At 36.8% G+C, this 15,927-nt stretch overlaps 1 protein-coding gene across 27 annotated transcripts in view; it reads right to left on the reverse strand.

The window, feature by feature from the left end:
• The window catches only part of SUPT3H (SPT3 homolog, SAGA and STAGA complex component), a 465,972-nt gene that overhangs the window by 91,966 nt on the left and 358,079 nt on the right, over positions 1-15,927 (reverse strand). For all 27 annotated transcript variants that reach the window (XM_070244677.1, XM_070244690.1, XM_023624265.2 and 24 more), the window contains 4 exons: positions 13,076-13,151; positions 7,584-7,696; positions 6,695-6,802; positions 2,713-2,871 (listed from right to left, as the gene is read on the reverse strand). In XM_070244677.1, the coding sequence (XP_070100778.1) occupies positions 2,713-2,871; positions 6,695-6,802; positions 7,584-7,696; positions 13,076-13,151 (456 nt within the window). The remainder of the gene's footprint in view (positions 1-2,712; positions 2,872-6,694; positions 6,803-7,583; positions 7,697-13,075; positions 13,152-15,927) is intronic.

A 15,927-nucleotide genomic window follows, 5' to 3' on the forward strand; every position in this document is an offset into this window, starting at 1 on the left:
ATTAACCCAAAAGAAGACAGGAAAAAAACCCAGAGAAAAACAGAACAAGCAGAAAACAAATAGCAATATAGTTGACCTATATCCAACTATGTCAATAAATACATTAAATATCACAGAATTAAAGACTACAATTAAAAGATAAACACAGAAAGAAAGGAAAAGGAAGCAAGATCCAACTACTTGTTGTCTATGAGAGGTGTACTTTAAATATTAAAGATACAAATATATTGAAAGGAAATGAATAGAAAAACATGTATCATGTAAACAGTTGGCACAAGAAGGCTGAAATGGCTATATTAACCAGATAAAATAGTTCAGGATGAATAGTATTGCCAATGATAAAGAGAGAGATTTCATAAAAATGAATAAATGGAGATATGCCATGTTCATGGATTATAAGACTTGGCGTTGTTAAGACATTTATATCCCCATATTGACGTAAGTATTCAGTCCAATCTCTTTCAAAATCCCACTGGGCTTTCCTTTTTTTTCTTTCTCCTTCTTTCTGTTTTTTTTTGAGGGTAGAAACTAACAAGTTGATTCTAAAATTTACATAGACATGCAAAGGACATATTAAGCTTGAAAAATGAAATATGAGGACTTACACTACCTGACTTTAAGACCTACTATAAATCTACAGTAATCAAGACAGGTGATAGTGACAAAAGAACTGACAAGTAAGTCAATGAATCAAAACTGAAATCCCAGAAGTAACTCGACATAGATACATGGTCATTTGATTTTCAACAAAGCTGCCAAAACAATCCAATGGGAGAAAAGAGTCTTCAACAAATGGTTCTGCAATAACTAGATAACTATAGGTAAAAAAATGAAATTGGCCTCAACTCACACGATACACAAAAGTTAATATGAATTGATTAATAGAACTAACATAAAAGCTAAAGCTATGAAGTTTCCAGAAGAAAACACATGAGAATATTATCATGACTTGGGAGTAGCCAAAGCTTTCTTAGCCAGGACACAGAAAGCAATAAACTTAATAAAAGAAGAAACTGGATAAATCAGACTTCATCAGAAGTTCAAAACTTCTGCTCGTCAACATACACCATTAAGACAGTGAATAGGTAAGCCACAAACTGAGCAAAAATATGTGAAAAACATTCATTTGACAAAGGATTGTTACAAAGGATATAAAAAGAACTCCTCCCAATTAGTAATAAAAGACAACCCTCTCTCAAAAAATTGGGTGAAGGATTTGAAGAGACTCTTCCCTGAGGAAGATACATGAATGGCCAATCAGCACATGAAAAAACGCTCAAGATCATTAGTCATCAAGGAAATCCTAATTCAATCTATCATGAGTTATCCATTAAGAATGGTTATAAGTAAAAATGACAAGCATGTTGACGAACACATGGTGCAACTGGAACTCGCACTTTTGCTGGTGGAAGTATAAAGATACCACCATTTTGGGAGAAAAAGTTTTGCAGTATCTTCAAAAAACAAACACCTATTCTGTGACCCATAATTTCATTCCAGCTATTTACCTAAGAGAAATGAAAGCCTTTCTCTATAAAGACTTGCACAAAAATGCTCATAATGGGTTTATTCATAATACCTCAAAAACTGGAAACAGTCTAGGTGTCCACCAAAATGAGAATACATAAACTGATATATTCAAACAATGGACCATTACTCAGCAATAAAGAAGAATAAATTGTACTTATATTGAAAAACATAAATTTCAAAAATATCCAGAATGAAAGAAATTTCATACAAAAAGAGTGAACATACTATGTTTTCTTTATATGAAGTTCTAGAACAGAAAAAACTAATCTACGATGAAAAAATTGGAACACTGGTTGCTTTTCTGAGGATGATGGTAGGGATTGACAGAGAAGAGGTATGGAAGGAACTTTCTGAACTGATGGTAATGTTTTATATCTTGAGAGGGATTTAGAATGTGACAGGTTTATACATTTGTCAAAATTCACCAAAGGATATACTTAAGAATTCAATGGTTCACTGTGTATAAATTTTACCTTAAAATTAGCAGATCCATAAACAAATTATACATAATGAAGTGTTTAGGCATGAAGTATACTGATGTTTACAGCTTACTTTGTAATGTATCAAAAAAAAATAAGACAAATTGATGGATGCTTAAAGGAACAATTAGATGCATAGATACAGTAAACATTAATGTAATAAATATAGAGTTAATATAGTAAAATGTTAATTGCTGAACCTAGATGACAGATATATGGTGTTCAGTGTATAATCCTTTTAACTCTTTTGTATGTTTGAAAAGTTTTATAGTAAAATTTAGAAAAAAATCAGTATCTTGCTTGAGCCAGAAAGAAAGTCTGTTAAAAAAGTTTGAGTATGGGCCAGCCCTGGTGGCCTAGTGGTTAAATTCGGTGGGCCCCAGGTCGGCAGTCCAGGTTTGGTTCCCAGGTGTGGACCTACATCACTTGTCTCTCAGTTGCCATGCTCTGGTGGTGGCTCACATATAAAAAGAGGAAGACTGGCAATAGATGTTAGCTCAGGGTGAATCTTCCCCAGCAAAAAACAAAGAGTAGAAGTCATTAAGTATTGTTAAGCGTAAATTGGCTGCTTTTAAAAATTTGAATAATGAGAAAAACAGAGCATATTTCCCATATCTCTGAAAAGAACTGAATAAGACCTTTTCCACTCTGCACCAAAAAAAACAAAGAAAAGAAAAATAAGAATAAGAAATTATCAACTGACCTTTTTTCTTTTCTTTTGCTTGGTTTTAGCTGAGTCTTGTCCATTCCCTAGGGATCCTGATGTGGTTTTCCCTGAGTGCTGTGATCCAGATGATGGAGCTGTTGGTGTAGGAGGAGGTGTGTTCTCAGGGGAGTCTGGGTAGGACTTCATGCAAGACCCCTGCCCAAAGAGATGTGGTTTTGAAATCAAGTGACCAGGACTTCTACCAACATTCGATTTTGCTTAATATCTCATGAATTTAATACTATTTGAAGCTTACAAACATAAAAACACAATTTATTTTTCTCCAGTCCACAGAAATGATGACTCCATCTTGTCCCTAAGGGCCTAAACATGTCAATTTTTAATCTGATCATTTAGATAAAATCAGGATTCCTCAGATACAGCTTCCAAAATTCCTGCTGATTTTGTCAGATACAGACATTTCTACTTGGAAGTTTTGTTAGCACTTCACACTTAACGTGTTTCAAAAGGAACCTCTAAACTTCCCCCCACATGGGATGCCTTCTAGACATTATTTGTATCAGTGGTGACCAGCCTTCTCCCAGTAACTCAAATTCAATATCTTAGGGTCAGTGTAGATACCTCTAGCTCCTCCGACATCTAGTTCCTTCTTTCCTTTATAACATCTCTCATATCTATCTGGTTTCTTTGGCTATGACTACGAGTCTGTTCTCTCTTCCATGCGGAAGCAATTCAAGTATTTGAAGACTGTTATATTTCACAGCCTCTTCTCTTCTATGGGTCAAACACCTCAGTTCTTTCAACCAGTTATTATGAGACATGTTTTCAGGTTCCTTCACCCCAATTACTCCCCTTTAGACATCTTCCACTGTGTCAATGTCTACCCTATAGGATGGTGCAAAAAACTAAACAAAACTAAAAAAGTTCTTAGTTTACCAGTAACATCACATTATTGGCTCCTAAGAAATTTACAGGCCATTAAGTCTCTAAATGTTTTTCAGATATGGTATTATTAATTTATATTTTCTTCATCCTATCAGCCGCACTAACTATATTACCTACTGACCTACAATTCTCTATAATGTATTTAAAATATCATGCTAAACTTTCTAAAATGTTTTGCTGAAATTCAGCTGTTGGTTTCAAGAGTATTTCTTTGATCTGCTTGCCTAGAAATATTATCAAATAAGTAGGAATAAAGCGAATCTGGCACGAGATGTTCTCAGGAAAAATAAGATAACTCTTAGGGATCATTGCTTCCTGAGAATAAATCACATGTTAGAAAAAAGATCTAGAAAATTAACTTGAATTAATATTAAACTTGCTGATCTAACATGAGAAACTCAAGCTTAACCAGCTCATATGATTAGTGCTCAAGAATGATAATTAGTAAAACAGAATGTACTGTGTCTTAACTCCATGCCTTGAGTTTCCAATTCCAATTCCACTGCACGTGGCACCTCTATTTGGATCTTAACACCCTTTTGAATTCATCACCCTTTAGCCAAGAAACCTTCAACTCTTCCTTAATAACTAAGAGTCTAAGGCCTTAACTTTCTAATCTCACTTATTACCCCTCCTCAGTGAACCCTTTCCCTGAATATTTTAATCAGAGTTGTTTTTGTTTTTAGCTTGTACAATTATACTTATGCTGCCTCTGAGGCCTGGAGTATTCTCCCCATTTTTTTTTTTTTGAGGAAGATTAGCCCTGAGCTAACTACTGCCAGTCCTCCTCTGTTTTTTGCTGAGGAAGCCTGGCCCTGAGCTAACATCCGTGCCCATCTTCCTCCACTTTATATGTGGGACACCTACCACAGCATGGTGTGCCAAGTGGTGCCATGTCTGCACCCGGGATCCGAACCGGCAAACCCCGGGCCGCCTAGCAGTGGAATGTACGTACTTAACCGCTGCGTCACCAGGCCGGCCCCTCTCCCCATTTTTATGATCTCATCAAAGTAGTCCTATCTTTCCTTCAACACCCAGCTTCTTCTCTGAGTCTTGTCTGACTGTAATTAGGTTTTTTCTTTATCTCTGCACCTTCTGTCTATGCCACTATCTTGAACTGTTTCCTTGTTCATTTATGTCCTTGTTTTACAGAATGTTTGTTTTACAGAATGCTTTATCTCCCTGAATACAGATGATATGAGTCTTCAGAGTCCCCCTTTGTACCCAAGTTGGTGAAGCCCTGAAAGCAGGCCCTTGATGTGGTCACTGATTTGAAATGTTGATGAGTAAGATTACTACTTTAGAATGGCCATTCTCTTCGTGTTTTGTCAGGTAACAAAGGGCAGGAAGACTTCTAGTCCCTCTGAACGTTCACTTTGACCACCAGTCACATAGGAGGAGGGGTGTCTGTCAGGCCAGGGAAAAGCTTGAGGCTTGTACTAACATATTTAGTCAGGATGCTTTCCGACACTCATGCTCCCACCTCCCAGAGAGCCCTGGAAATCCAGCACACATAGGCCATTTTTCTTAACTGCCGGGTAGCTGGGAACAGCGGCTGTGGTTGCTGAGCAGTTGCCCAGGGCAGCTTGGCCACCCTGGAGAACCAAGAAGGGGGGGAAATAAAGAGTGTTCCTAGCCATGCAAGCAATCCCTTGAATGTTAAGGGAAAACTAGGCTTGTTATGTTCACTGTAAATTTCTTCAATTAGAAATGTTACATCAAATTTGTCTGATGTTAATGAAAAGCATACTTATACACATATTCATAAAGTGAACATGTATCAAAGACATTTTAAAGGGTGTTCTTTGACATCATAATTTGGGTTTGTAACATAAAGAAAACAAATAGTGTTTAATCAACTGGGTAAGCTTTAGGGACTTTTAAAGTATGTTGACTGATAATGATGTATGACCTTTTCCAAGAAAAAAATGAATTTTTAACAGGCACAAACATTTTAATTTCTACTTGGATTGCAAGCCAATTTGATTCTCCAAGGGGCATAAAAAGATGTCAGACTTTTGGCTTGTAACAAGATGCTATATGGGCATATACTTTTATATATTTTCTAAGTGTCCTATAGCAGAAATACTTAAACTTGGGGTCCATAGAGTTCACAGATCCCTTAGATCCACAGAATGGTTTCAGAGGGTCTCTGAATACACTTGAAATTGTAAGCAAAATTTGCAAATATGCTTATGGAGAAAGGGTTTATAGTTTTTGTCAGATTCTCAAAGGGACTTAGCCATTTTTAGGTTACATATTTCACTCAAGTTGATCCAAAGCTCACTTTACAGTTACACATGTAGATGTTAACCTAACCTCCTTGCTGCCTTCTCTATGGTTACTGGATTGAATTATAGGAAACTGCTGTTTATATTAGTACAAAAGGTCAAGTATTAGCAAATTCATTCAATAGATGATACTACATTTCTGGTTTTTAGGCACATGCTGCTTACAAAGAATAATTTTTATACCACAAGTGGTATACAGTTATTACACAAAGCCTTAAAGTTGGCAAGAAGACTTTGTAGTCCCCACAGGTGGGGATCTCAGCAACATAAACTGGATCAGAAGGGATGTGATCTTCACAGGATAGGGCCAATCTAAACACGAAGGAGAGATGGAGCCATGCTTCTTGAAGTCATGTTTAGAGATGGATCAATAACTGGAATGTAAAATTATCAATAAATGTCAGGAATTATTACCATATGAATAATAATAAACCTCTCAGCTTTGAGGCACAAAGAAGTAAGTAACTTCTCAATGTTATTCAATTACCTAAACCAGTTGTTCATCTCCCATGGGAATGAGACATGCTCTGCAATTATTCCTCTTTCACCGAAGAGTGAGGAAAGTTAAATAAAGGAAAGAAAAGGTGAAAAAAATCACTGTATTCAGTGGATTGTTAGTGCTCGGCACAGAGTAGGTGCTCATAAATATCTGAATGTTGAATGCACTAAGATTCTTTGAGGGCTATAAACTCCTACATAATCTTTTTCAGAGAACTACTAATGTAAATACCAGACATGAGAAAAAGTCCACAGATGTGTCAAAGAGATATTTTGATACTTACCTCAGCAGAGTTGTGGTACTGAATGAAGGTTGCAGAAATGGCATGGCTGAAGGGGTCTCCTGCCTTGGTTACCATGTCCTGCCTCACAAGAAGAGCCAGATCCACTAACTGAGAGATCAGAGCAATGAAAATCAAGTCACATAGCTGGAGATAATCATCAATGTCACCAAAGTGGCAAAACTAAGAGCAATACATTTCAAATGTTATTGATAATACTGTTTGCCCAAAAATCTGTATTGTGGACACGGGCATATGCTTTCAATGACTGGTAAATGGACCTACCAATGAATAGATATGATATACTCTGAGCTTCTAGGGGAGTAGTTCTCAAACTTTATTTCATAATCACTAGGGAAGCACTTTAAAATACAGATTTCTGGGCTCCAAGCCCCAAGATTCTAATTCAGTAGGTCTGCTCTGGGGTGTAGCCTAGGAATTTACAATTCAAACAAGAACCAGGGAGATGCTAATGCTTGTGGTCTAAGGACCATGCTTTGAGGAACTGTTAGAGGGCAATGATTTCAAAGTCAGATTTTGGCAAGCCCTCAGCAGATTGTACATATCTAGAAAGGTATTTTTCAAAGTCCAAAAATAATCTCTAAACAAGGCAGATGTGTACTTAGAATTCAATGTTGAGAAAAAGTATGCAGGGATTCCATTTCTGGTTAGGATAAAGTTGCAAGAAACAGTCATTTTTACCCTAATACCCATCAGAACTGAGGATGCAAAGAAACATAAACGAACTAAATTTCAGAAAATAAGATTGTCATAGGAGAAAACTCATGGCTGTTTTCAGTTGCAGCAGAGCAGCAGGTGGAAGAATTCATCATGGACAGGGACGGGAGAAAGCAGCCATGTGTGGCCTGCGATGACAGCTTAGAATCCTTACCTGTGCCACAGTTTCATACGCTAAATATGCTAAAATTTCCATAGCCACAACACTGGGTTTTATCTCCATGCTGCTGCAGTCCAACCAGTCTCGAAACTTGGAAGCTTTCTTGTCTAGCCATTAAAGAAACAAGTACAGAAATTTTATTTTTCGAAGTGTTTTAATACTGCATGTTACTATCACAAAATGAAAAATATCTCTCTTGAAAATAGCATATGAAAATTAATGCATATAAAATGCAACATTTTCCAAGTTTTACTAGTGTCCAGAGATTCTAGCCCCAAGAAATCCCTTATCCACTTGGGCCCTTTATTTTGTATCTATGCTACATGACACAGTAAACGAAACCACTAACGTTTAGCATTTCTCATACTGCGTGAGAGTAAGTTACCACTGGCCATAGCTTATGTTACAACAACACTCAGAAGAGTTGCTTCATGTAACTTTAATTTATTCTTGTAGAAAGAAAATCCTGCAACAAAGAACCTGTGATGAAAAAAGGAACACAGAGAAGTTGTATTTTTAATATCTTTCAAAACATGCCTATTACTAGAATAGGCTCAAAGTCACGAGTTTAGAATTAAATAGAATAAACTGCTATCTGGCCTGATCTAAGCCTGTGGTTACATTTTCCTTATTACAGAGATGTTCAGATTCTTAAGCCTGACTCTCAAAACCATCCATTCTGATTCCAACCTGCCTTTATATTTTTCCCTATTAAAATGTCACCTGGCCTGGAGGAGGATCCTCTCCATGTTCGCCCTTGCTCCTTTCCCTCCATGGAATGCCCTCCCATCACTCTTCTTCACTCATATGAATCCTGCCCAGGCAGCCCAGAGGGATACTTCCCCACTCTCGTCATTTATTGAACACTTACATCAGCAGATATCCTTTCATGTCTGCTTATAATTTCTTAAACCATATTATAAGTTCTTTGTGGGCAAACACCATGTGTCACATCTCTGTGCATGCCTAACAGTACCAAGCACATGTGGGACCTTCTGTTCTATCTCTAAACTGCCAGTGCTAAGCAGAGTCTAACCTGACATTGGGTCTTCATTAGATATTACTAATTTAACTAGTAACCCAGAGGAAAAAGACTGATAGTGAAGATTTTATCATATGTATAACATCATAATCTTTTTAAAAAAATCCACTGATTATTCTTTTGATTAATCTGGTCCCACAGGTCCATAAAACACTTCACGGTAACTCAAAGCATGATGTTTTGATCCTTATAGATACAGTCTTCATAGATTCCACATACAGAAGAGTTTTCTTTTAAATAAATCATAGAAGACATTAAGTCCTGCTATCGAAGCACATATCCAAAGCTGTCAACTGTGGCAGAATTATGATAATCCTCCTTAAAGCTATCACCCTAAAGTAACCAATCTTCCAAATACTCTCTGACAGGCAACATTCCATCTAACTAGTAAGCTGCAATAGCTCACAAACACTTGTTTAACATCTGTGGAATACGTCTGAAGTTGAAGTTAACAGGCAGCAATTTGGCAAGATCAATAAAATGTACCTTATTCATGTCTCCCTTTGACAGATTGTTAGGAACACAGAAACAGATATTTTGTGACCATGCTCTAAACAATTTATTTGAAAAGTGAGGGAAAGGATAGCTCTTAGCCTTCCATCAGATCTGTCTACCTCAGCACAGAATTAGTAGCTTCCTCAACTAGACTTTAAGCACTGAGAATGCAGGGACAAGGACCATGTGCATCCACCCTTGTGTCTCCAGCCCTAGAAGAGTGCCTAGCATTAGCAGACTCACAATAAATATTTCTAGAAGAAATGAATGATTGAAGGAACAAATGAATGAAATATATTTCTCTAATAAACGGGTAAGGCCCCAACTTTTCTATATATCAAGAAGACGCATAGAGGTCCCATGAAACCACTTAGGTTACTGCTATTCCAGCAGCAGGTGAAGATTCTCTGAGCTAATTCCCTCCTTGTCACCTGAAGAAGGATTGCTTCAGAGATGGACCCTTCCAGGGTATTGCTGGTTCCAGCAAAAGAGGCACAGGTACCCTTAGTCATGATCGTTTGTTTCCATCAAGAGGTGAGCGGGCATCAATGAATGAGTTCCTTCCCCTTCACTCCTCTTCTCAATAGGTCAGGAGAAAGGGTAATCTTGGAAACTAATCAATGATGTAAATAGAATCCTGAACAAACGTCAAAAGTTCCTGGATTATCAGCTGACACTATTTGGGTTTTCAGTCTGTGCTGGAATTAAAATAACTTGACATAATAATTTCATATGGAAATTTAAGGTTAGTTAATTCTTACACACTTCTTTTTAGTCTTTCTCATCAATGATCACTAGCAAAATTCAAGTTTATCTCAAAATTGCATTCTCTCACTGCAGACTATTTCATCATTTCTGCCTCATCCTTTTTCACCAGTCTTTCCATTCCTGATCCTTCCCTCAGGGCCCTCTGTTATGCTTATTCCAGTCTGAAGAAATTCTTCTGCAACTTCAGTCTCTTCAAAATCACTTTTCTTTGGGTTAACTGAAAATAGCTTTCCTCAAAGGGTATGGGTTTGCCTGGAACCTTTTATAGCAGAGGTTCCTTCTTTATTTCCTTCTATACACATTTATTGGGCAGTTACTGATTGCCAGCCTGCTCATTTCCCCATATACCAGAGGCCTTGGAGGCAATATCTTCATTCTCTTAGTTTCTCCCATAGGGAAAATACAGAACAAGCAGACAGCAGAAATCTTACCAACAAAGAGGCTAAAAGACCACAGAATCATGCTTTAACAAATTTCTTTTTGTAACAAATAAGCTTACAATTTCCTACCCAACTAAACTATCATTTAAGTACAAAGGCAAAATAAAGCCATTTTTAAGACAAAAATGAGTGCTTTAAGCCCTTACAGAGCCTTGGGAAAAACAAAATTAGGCTGAGAAGGAATGTTTAGATACTTATCAAGTTAAAAAACTTTGAGTCAGGGATGCGTATTAAAAAAATTAGAGATAGCAACTAAAATAAAAGAAATAGAATATATAATCCACAAACTGGTAGAGGAAAAATGGGATGAAGAAAACCCAACCAATCCGACAGAACACAGAAGAGGAGGAGGAAAAGCAAATAAAAAAGCACATTAAATTTAAAACACAAAATAAGGCGGTGTGTATAAACCCAAATGTCTAAGCAATTAAATACATATAAATTAAATTCATCAATTAAAATACAAAGAGACTCTCAAATTAACTAAAAAGAAAATCTAGATATTTGTTTACAAAATCCACATACAAAACAAAAGGTTGACAGGAAAGGATAAGAGAAAGATGTACCAAACTAAAACTAAATTAAAGCTTTGTGAATTGATATTAACATTGATATTAACATTAGATTTTAAAAGACTTTAAGGGAAATGACTATCTGGACTTATATAAATATAAAAACAAAAGATTGGTGGGGCCGGCCTGGTGGTATAGTGGTTAAGTGTGCACGTTCTGCTTCGGCGGCCCGGGGTTCACTGGTTCGGATCCCAGGTGCAGACATGGCACCACTTGGCACCCCCTGCTGTGGTAGATGTCCCAAGTATAAAGTGGAGGAAGATGGGCACAGATGTTAGCTCAGGACCAGTCTTCCTCAGAAAAAAGAGGAGGATTGGCAGCAGTTAGCTCAGGGCTAATCTCCCACCGCGGCGCCCCCCCCCAAAAAAAAGATTGGTGAATTTGATCAGTGTTCTGATTCTACAACTTAGCCTCAGCCTATAAAGTTATAGACTTGTTATTTTAAAATGTACCAGTAGTCCCAATTAGTGAATGCTATGGTCAAATACTGAAGATGACACATATGGCTGGATCACAACCCCTATATCCTGGTAATTTATCAGGAGAGGAATGAAAAGAGCCTAACACTCTGACCAGGATGGGAAATCAGTTCTGAATTTGCTGAACCACTTGGATTAAGCATTCCCAGCCACAACATTTTGGCCTATAAAACAGATTCTCCCACTAAGGTTTCATAATGAAGCACCTATGGGTACCATATAAAGAAATATTTTTAAGTGCCCAAATCCTTCTTCTTTAAAGAAAATAAAAAATTAAGAATATAGTGTTTATACTACAGTTATTTTATACAGAAAGGGAAAGTATTAATTTTTAATCTAATACAGTTTATTTTTGAGTTACAAACAAAAAACTGAGCCAATAAAAATCTGGCTTTCAAACAAAAGGTGCGATAGGACAGTTCAATGACTTTATGGTTTAGTGTGAAATAGTACTTCTTTTCCTTTAAGTGAATTAAATTTAAAATATGATTTTAAAAAATAGTTCAATAGCACTAAGTGTTACTTTATAAACTGGAGATTTATACTTATAAAAGACTTGAATGCCATTTTTAAACCTAAAAATTACAATACAAAAACCTCTCATTTGCTGAAATTGCCATGATCTGAAGTGTCATTTACTTAATGCTTCACAGATGTATGATGCCAAATTGTTAGTCAGACTGCAAAGTATATTTAGTTAGGGAAAAAATCTCCCAAACATGTTTTCCTATATTTTACTGACATTTACATGGGGCACTATTTGAAATGTGTCATTTATTTGCACTTTATGATCTATAAATGAAGCTCTCGTTTCCTTTTTCCAAATCAACTACGTTGTTATTGTGACCACATAATAGCTTTTCCTTTAAAGACACCATTGTGTCTATAATCCCTCAGACCAGGGTCATGTGCTACTTGGTCAGAGTTTGAACTGGACTTTTCATCCCACTTACTCTTTGACCTTTACCCCCAGAGTCTTAGTCATCACTGAACTGTTGCTGTAAAGACGTTTCCCTACAAATCTAGCCCACCATTTATCATGAGCCTTAATGTACTTTTAGTAAGCCTGTGGGCAGTGATGGGACAGTACTAATTTCACCACTAGGTTATTAGTATTCCAAGAGCTTGGACTAATGAATTTGGCTAACGCTGAATGCATGCCATAGCAGGTTACAGACAAAAATGGAAGAGACTATTGATATGTTCCTTTGTGGTAATATGAGTATGCATAAATAAATGGAGATTTGGTATTCATTAATATTAGGGGCTTTGAAATGTCATGACCACTGCTAGAGTCCATTATGGGTCAAGTATAATTAGCAATAGCGTAAACATGACTAAGAAACTGGGAAAGAAAGTAAAATGGGAATACTAAGAAAAATGGAATTTTTCTGACTAAAAGTAACGTGAATAATTAACTGGCTGTCTATGTATTACTAGCACCCTTTAAAATCTCTTAATACTATTAACTGCAAAACAGTAGAGTGGGGTAAAATCTTTTCTAGGCTCCCCGACAATGCAGAGGCTGTTTCTGTAACAGTTACAAGTATGCATACATTAAATTCACCAATTTCTCCTCAAATTGGTCAAATTTTCTCATCATATTCACATAGATTGTGTCATACTTGAGTATATCTGTAACACATAATCTCTTAAACATATAATGAAGCAAAGTTAAACACATACTTACAGAAACTTAATTGCCGACTTTCACAGAATTCTGCATATTGAGCTGAATCCATAATTCGAGTTTGTCTTTCTGCTCTCTAACAATGATAAAAACAAATTTTTTTTTAAAATTAGCAGACTATAATATACATTTCACAGCTAAAACTTAGAATTGGAATTCCATTTTCCTTTCCTTATTCTAGGTAAACAGTTTAGTACCAACATAAATACCAAAATACATGAAATTATAAGTAGTAGTTTTGAAGTTTTTTTCTTTTGGAAATAAAGTTTAAAATACCATTTTCTACTCTTCTGTTATGGTCACTATAGTGAAAGAAAAAAGAAATGGCTTCACTTCTTAGATTGTGCACTTCTAAATTTTCTTAACTGTACCCCCTTTCAAAGAAAAAGAAAACTGTGAGGCGATGATGATAAACAGAAAAACTGTTATTGACTATTACTGCCCATCTGCCTTAAAGCTGGGATTTTTCAATGTTAAAATAGGAGTCAACAAATGGAACCCATATATTTCCTCTCAGAACATGGAGCCAGAGCTAACAAATCCATATTTCAAATTGCAAAGAAAATAAAGAAAAAGGTAAACACAATACAAATCCTTTAATCTGAGTCCAGGTATGATTCACAGTGTGGTATAGTTTCCTCCGTGGGTTTTTGGATTCAGTATAGCAGATGTTGCCGCTTCATTGTCCCACAAGAGGTAGGATAATTATAACTCACCCATAGTTTGGTGGGAAAGAATATGACCGCTTCCGCTTCCTCGGCAAGGGAAGCATTTTGAAATGAGACAGGCTAGTACTTCTTGGAATGAGTTTCTGGCCAGTAAAGGAAAAAATTCCCTGAGATTTAAAATTTTTTTCTGCTTTGGAAGGACTTTCAGCAAGTTTTCTTTATCATAGTTGTTGGAGTACATAAGTACCACTTCCAATGTCTGTAGATGTTTTTATATTTTTTCAAACTGAAATTATTCTTTTTTCATTTTGTTTGATTTGGGTAAGTGGTCAACTTAATTCCAATGATAAATCAGTTTTTGGAGTGAATAATAGTGTACTGGCTGCAGCTTAATACAGAAAAGATAGATGGGGTGGTGGGAGTTAACGTAAAATTTACTAACTCCTGTGGCTTCTTCTAAGACCACTGATTCTTTTTGCCCTTCTTTGTTTCCTCCCCTCTCTCCCTCCTTTCCTTCCTAATCTCCGCCCTCCCACATACTCACAAACACACATATGCAGTGACACAAACCTAGACTTCTCTTGTCTATTTACCCTCTAGGTTCAAGTATCCTTTTTGAACATAGACAAGTAAATATTACACACACACACACACACACACACACACATGCATGTATATGTATATATGTCTACATATATATGTGCATACGTACCCTCATGTTAAGGAAACATCACGTTTCCCTAAGGGTCTATTATTGGCTGAATGTTTACGTACTTAGAAATATTTTTTGATATCTGAATGCACAATTTAGTTTTGTCCTTTTTAATGTATCTGACACATGACTCAATAAGTGTTTGCTAATGAAAAACAGGAAGCAAGGGAGACTTTGTGTGTTTTGTACACAACAAATCTGTTACTAATGTGTTTATTAGAAAAAGCTCTAAGACTGATAACATTGTATCATTAATGTATGTATTATGTCTGTCTGTCTGTATGTATATCTGTCTGTCTGTCTGTGTCTGACTATATATAGCAGGAACCTCTCCGGTTTGAATTTCTAGCTCCTAGAACATATCTGACATATGGTAAATAAGCAACAAACACTGGTAGAATGAACAAATGTCACCATTTTAGTCTATGATCAGGGTGAATGACTATCACCATCCTGAAGCCAGGCCTTGATCATCTGTGCACCCCTCCAGGTCTTCTCTGCTACTCTCTAGCTAGGCAGTCTCATCCACCCAACACGTGCTAGACAGAAAGGACACAGACAACCACGGAAAAAGAAAGTTTCTCAAAGGATTCTTAACACTAACTTTTCTTCTACCAAGTCGGACAATCAAGATTTGGCTTCTGTATGTATGCTTAGATAGTTGACACATCCGCAATAAGTATTCCTGGAAATGAAAGTTAGGAAAACTTACCCTAAGAGGTTACGGTTGCCAGAGTTGCCAGCTTTAATTAAGTGAGGCGTTTAGCTACTTGGAAGATTTTGAACTGCAAAGCCTATCATCTGATTGCATGCGAAAGATATTGAAGGGCTGTAGATTAGTCCAGCTAGCTTCATTCCTTTCGGACACTCTCTGCAGTGTCTATTCTCTTTTCTTCATTGAGCATCTTAGTTTGATTTCAATACCTCTAGCATCCAAACAGCAACCTTTGATCTCAGGAGACCCATGAAGCTGACCCTGCGGTGTGCATAGGAAACTATTTACAAAGTGTCCAGCACACAGCAAACAGCGCAAAGCAGCCAACTTAACAGCAAAGACTTAGAGGCAGTACAAAACCACAGCATATGAGAGCTAGAGGGTAGCTTAAAGCTTATAGTGTTCAACCCCTCTCATTTTAAAGATAAGGAAATTGAGGTTCAGAGAGAAGTGATTTACCAAAAGGTGACCAAGTTAGAACTGAAGCCCAGGACTCCCAATTCCTAACAAGCCTATTTTCATTACAAAAAGCCGTCTCTAACCTATAGTAGGTTTTTACTCCAGTATTTTTCTTTGGAATCCTCTCAACTCTATACACTGTCTCTCTACAATGTATCATGGAGCCACTATAATTAACCTGCCCAAACTGTTCATGAGAAAACGAATTTAGTGAGGCCCTTGGTCAGCACAGAAGGCACAACCCGGGGATAACCTAGTGCAGAGTGTAGGAACTGTGGTGGACCTAATAGTGCATGGG

Source organism: Equus caballus, chromosome 20 (genome assembly GCF_041296265.1).
Source record: "Equus caballus isolate H_3958 breed thoroughbred chromosome 20, TB-T2T, whole genome shotgun sequence".
Classification (NCBI taxonomy): Eukaryota; Metazoa; Chordata; class Mammalia; order Perissodactyla; family Equidae; genus Equus; species Equus caballus.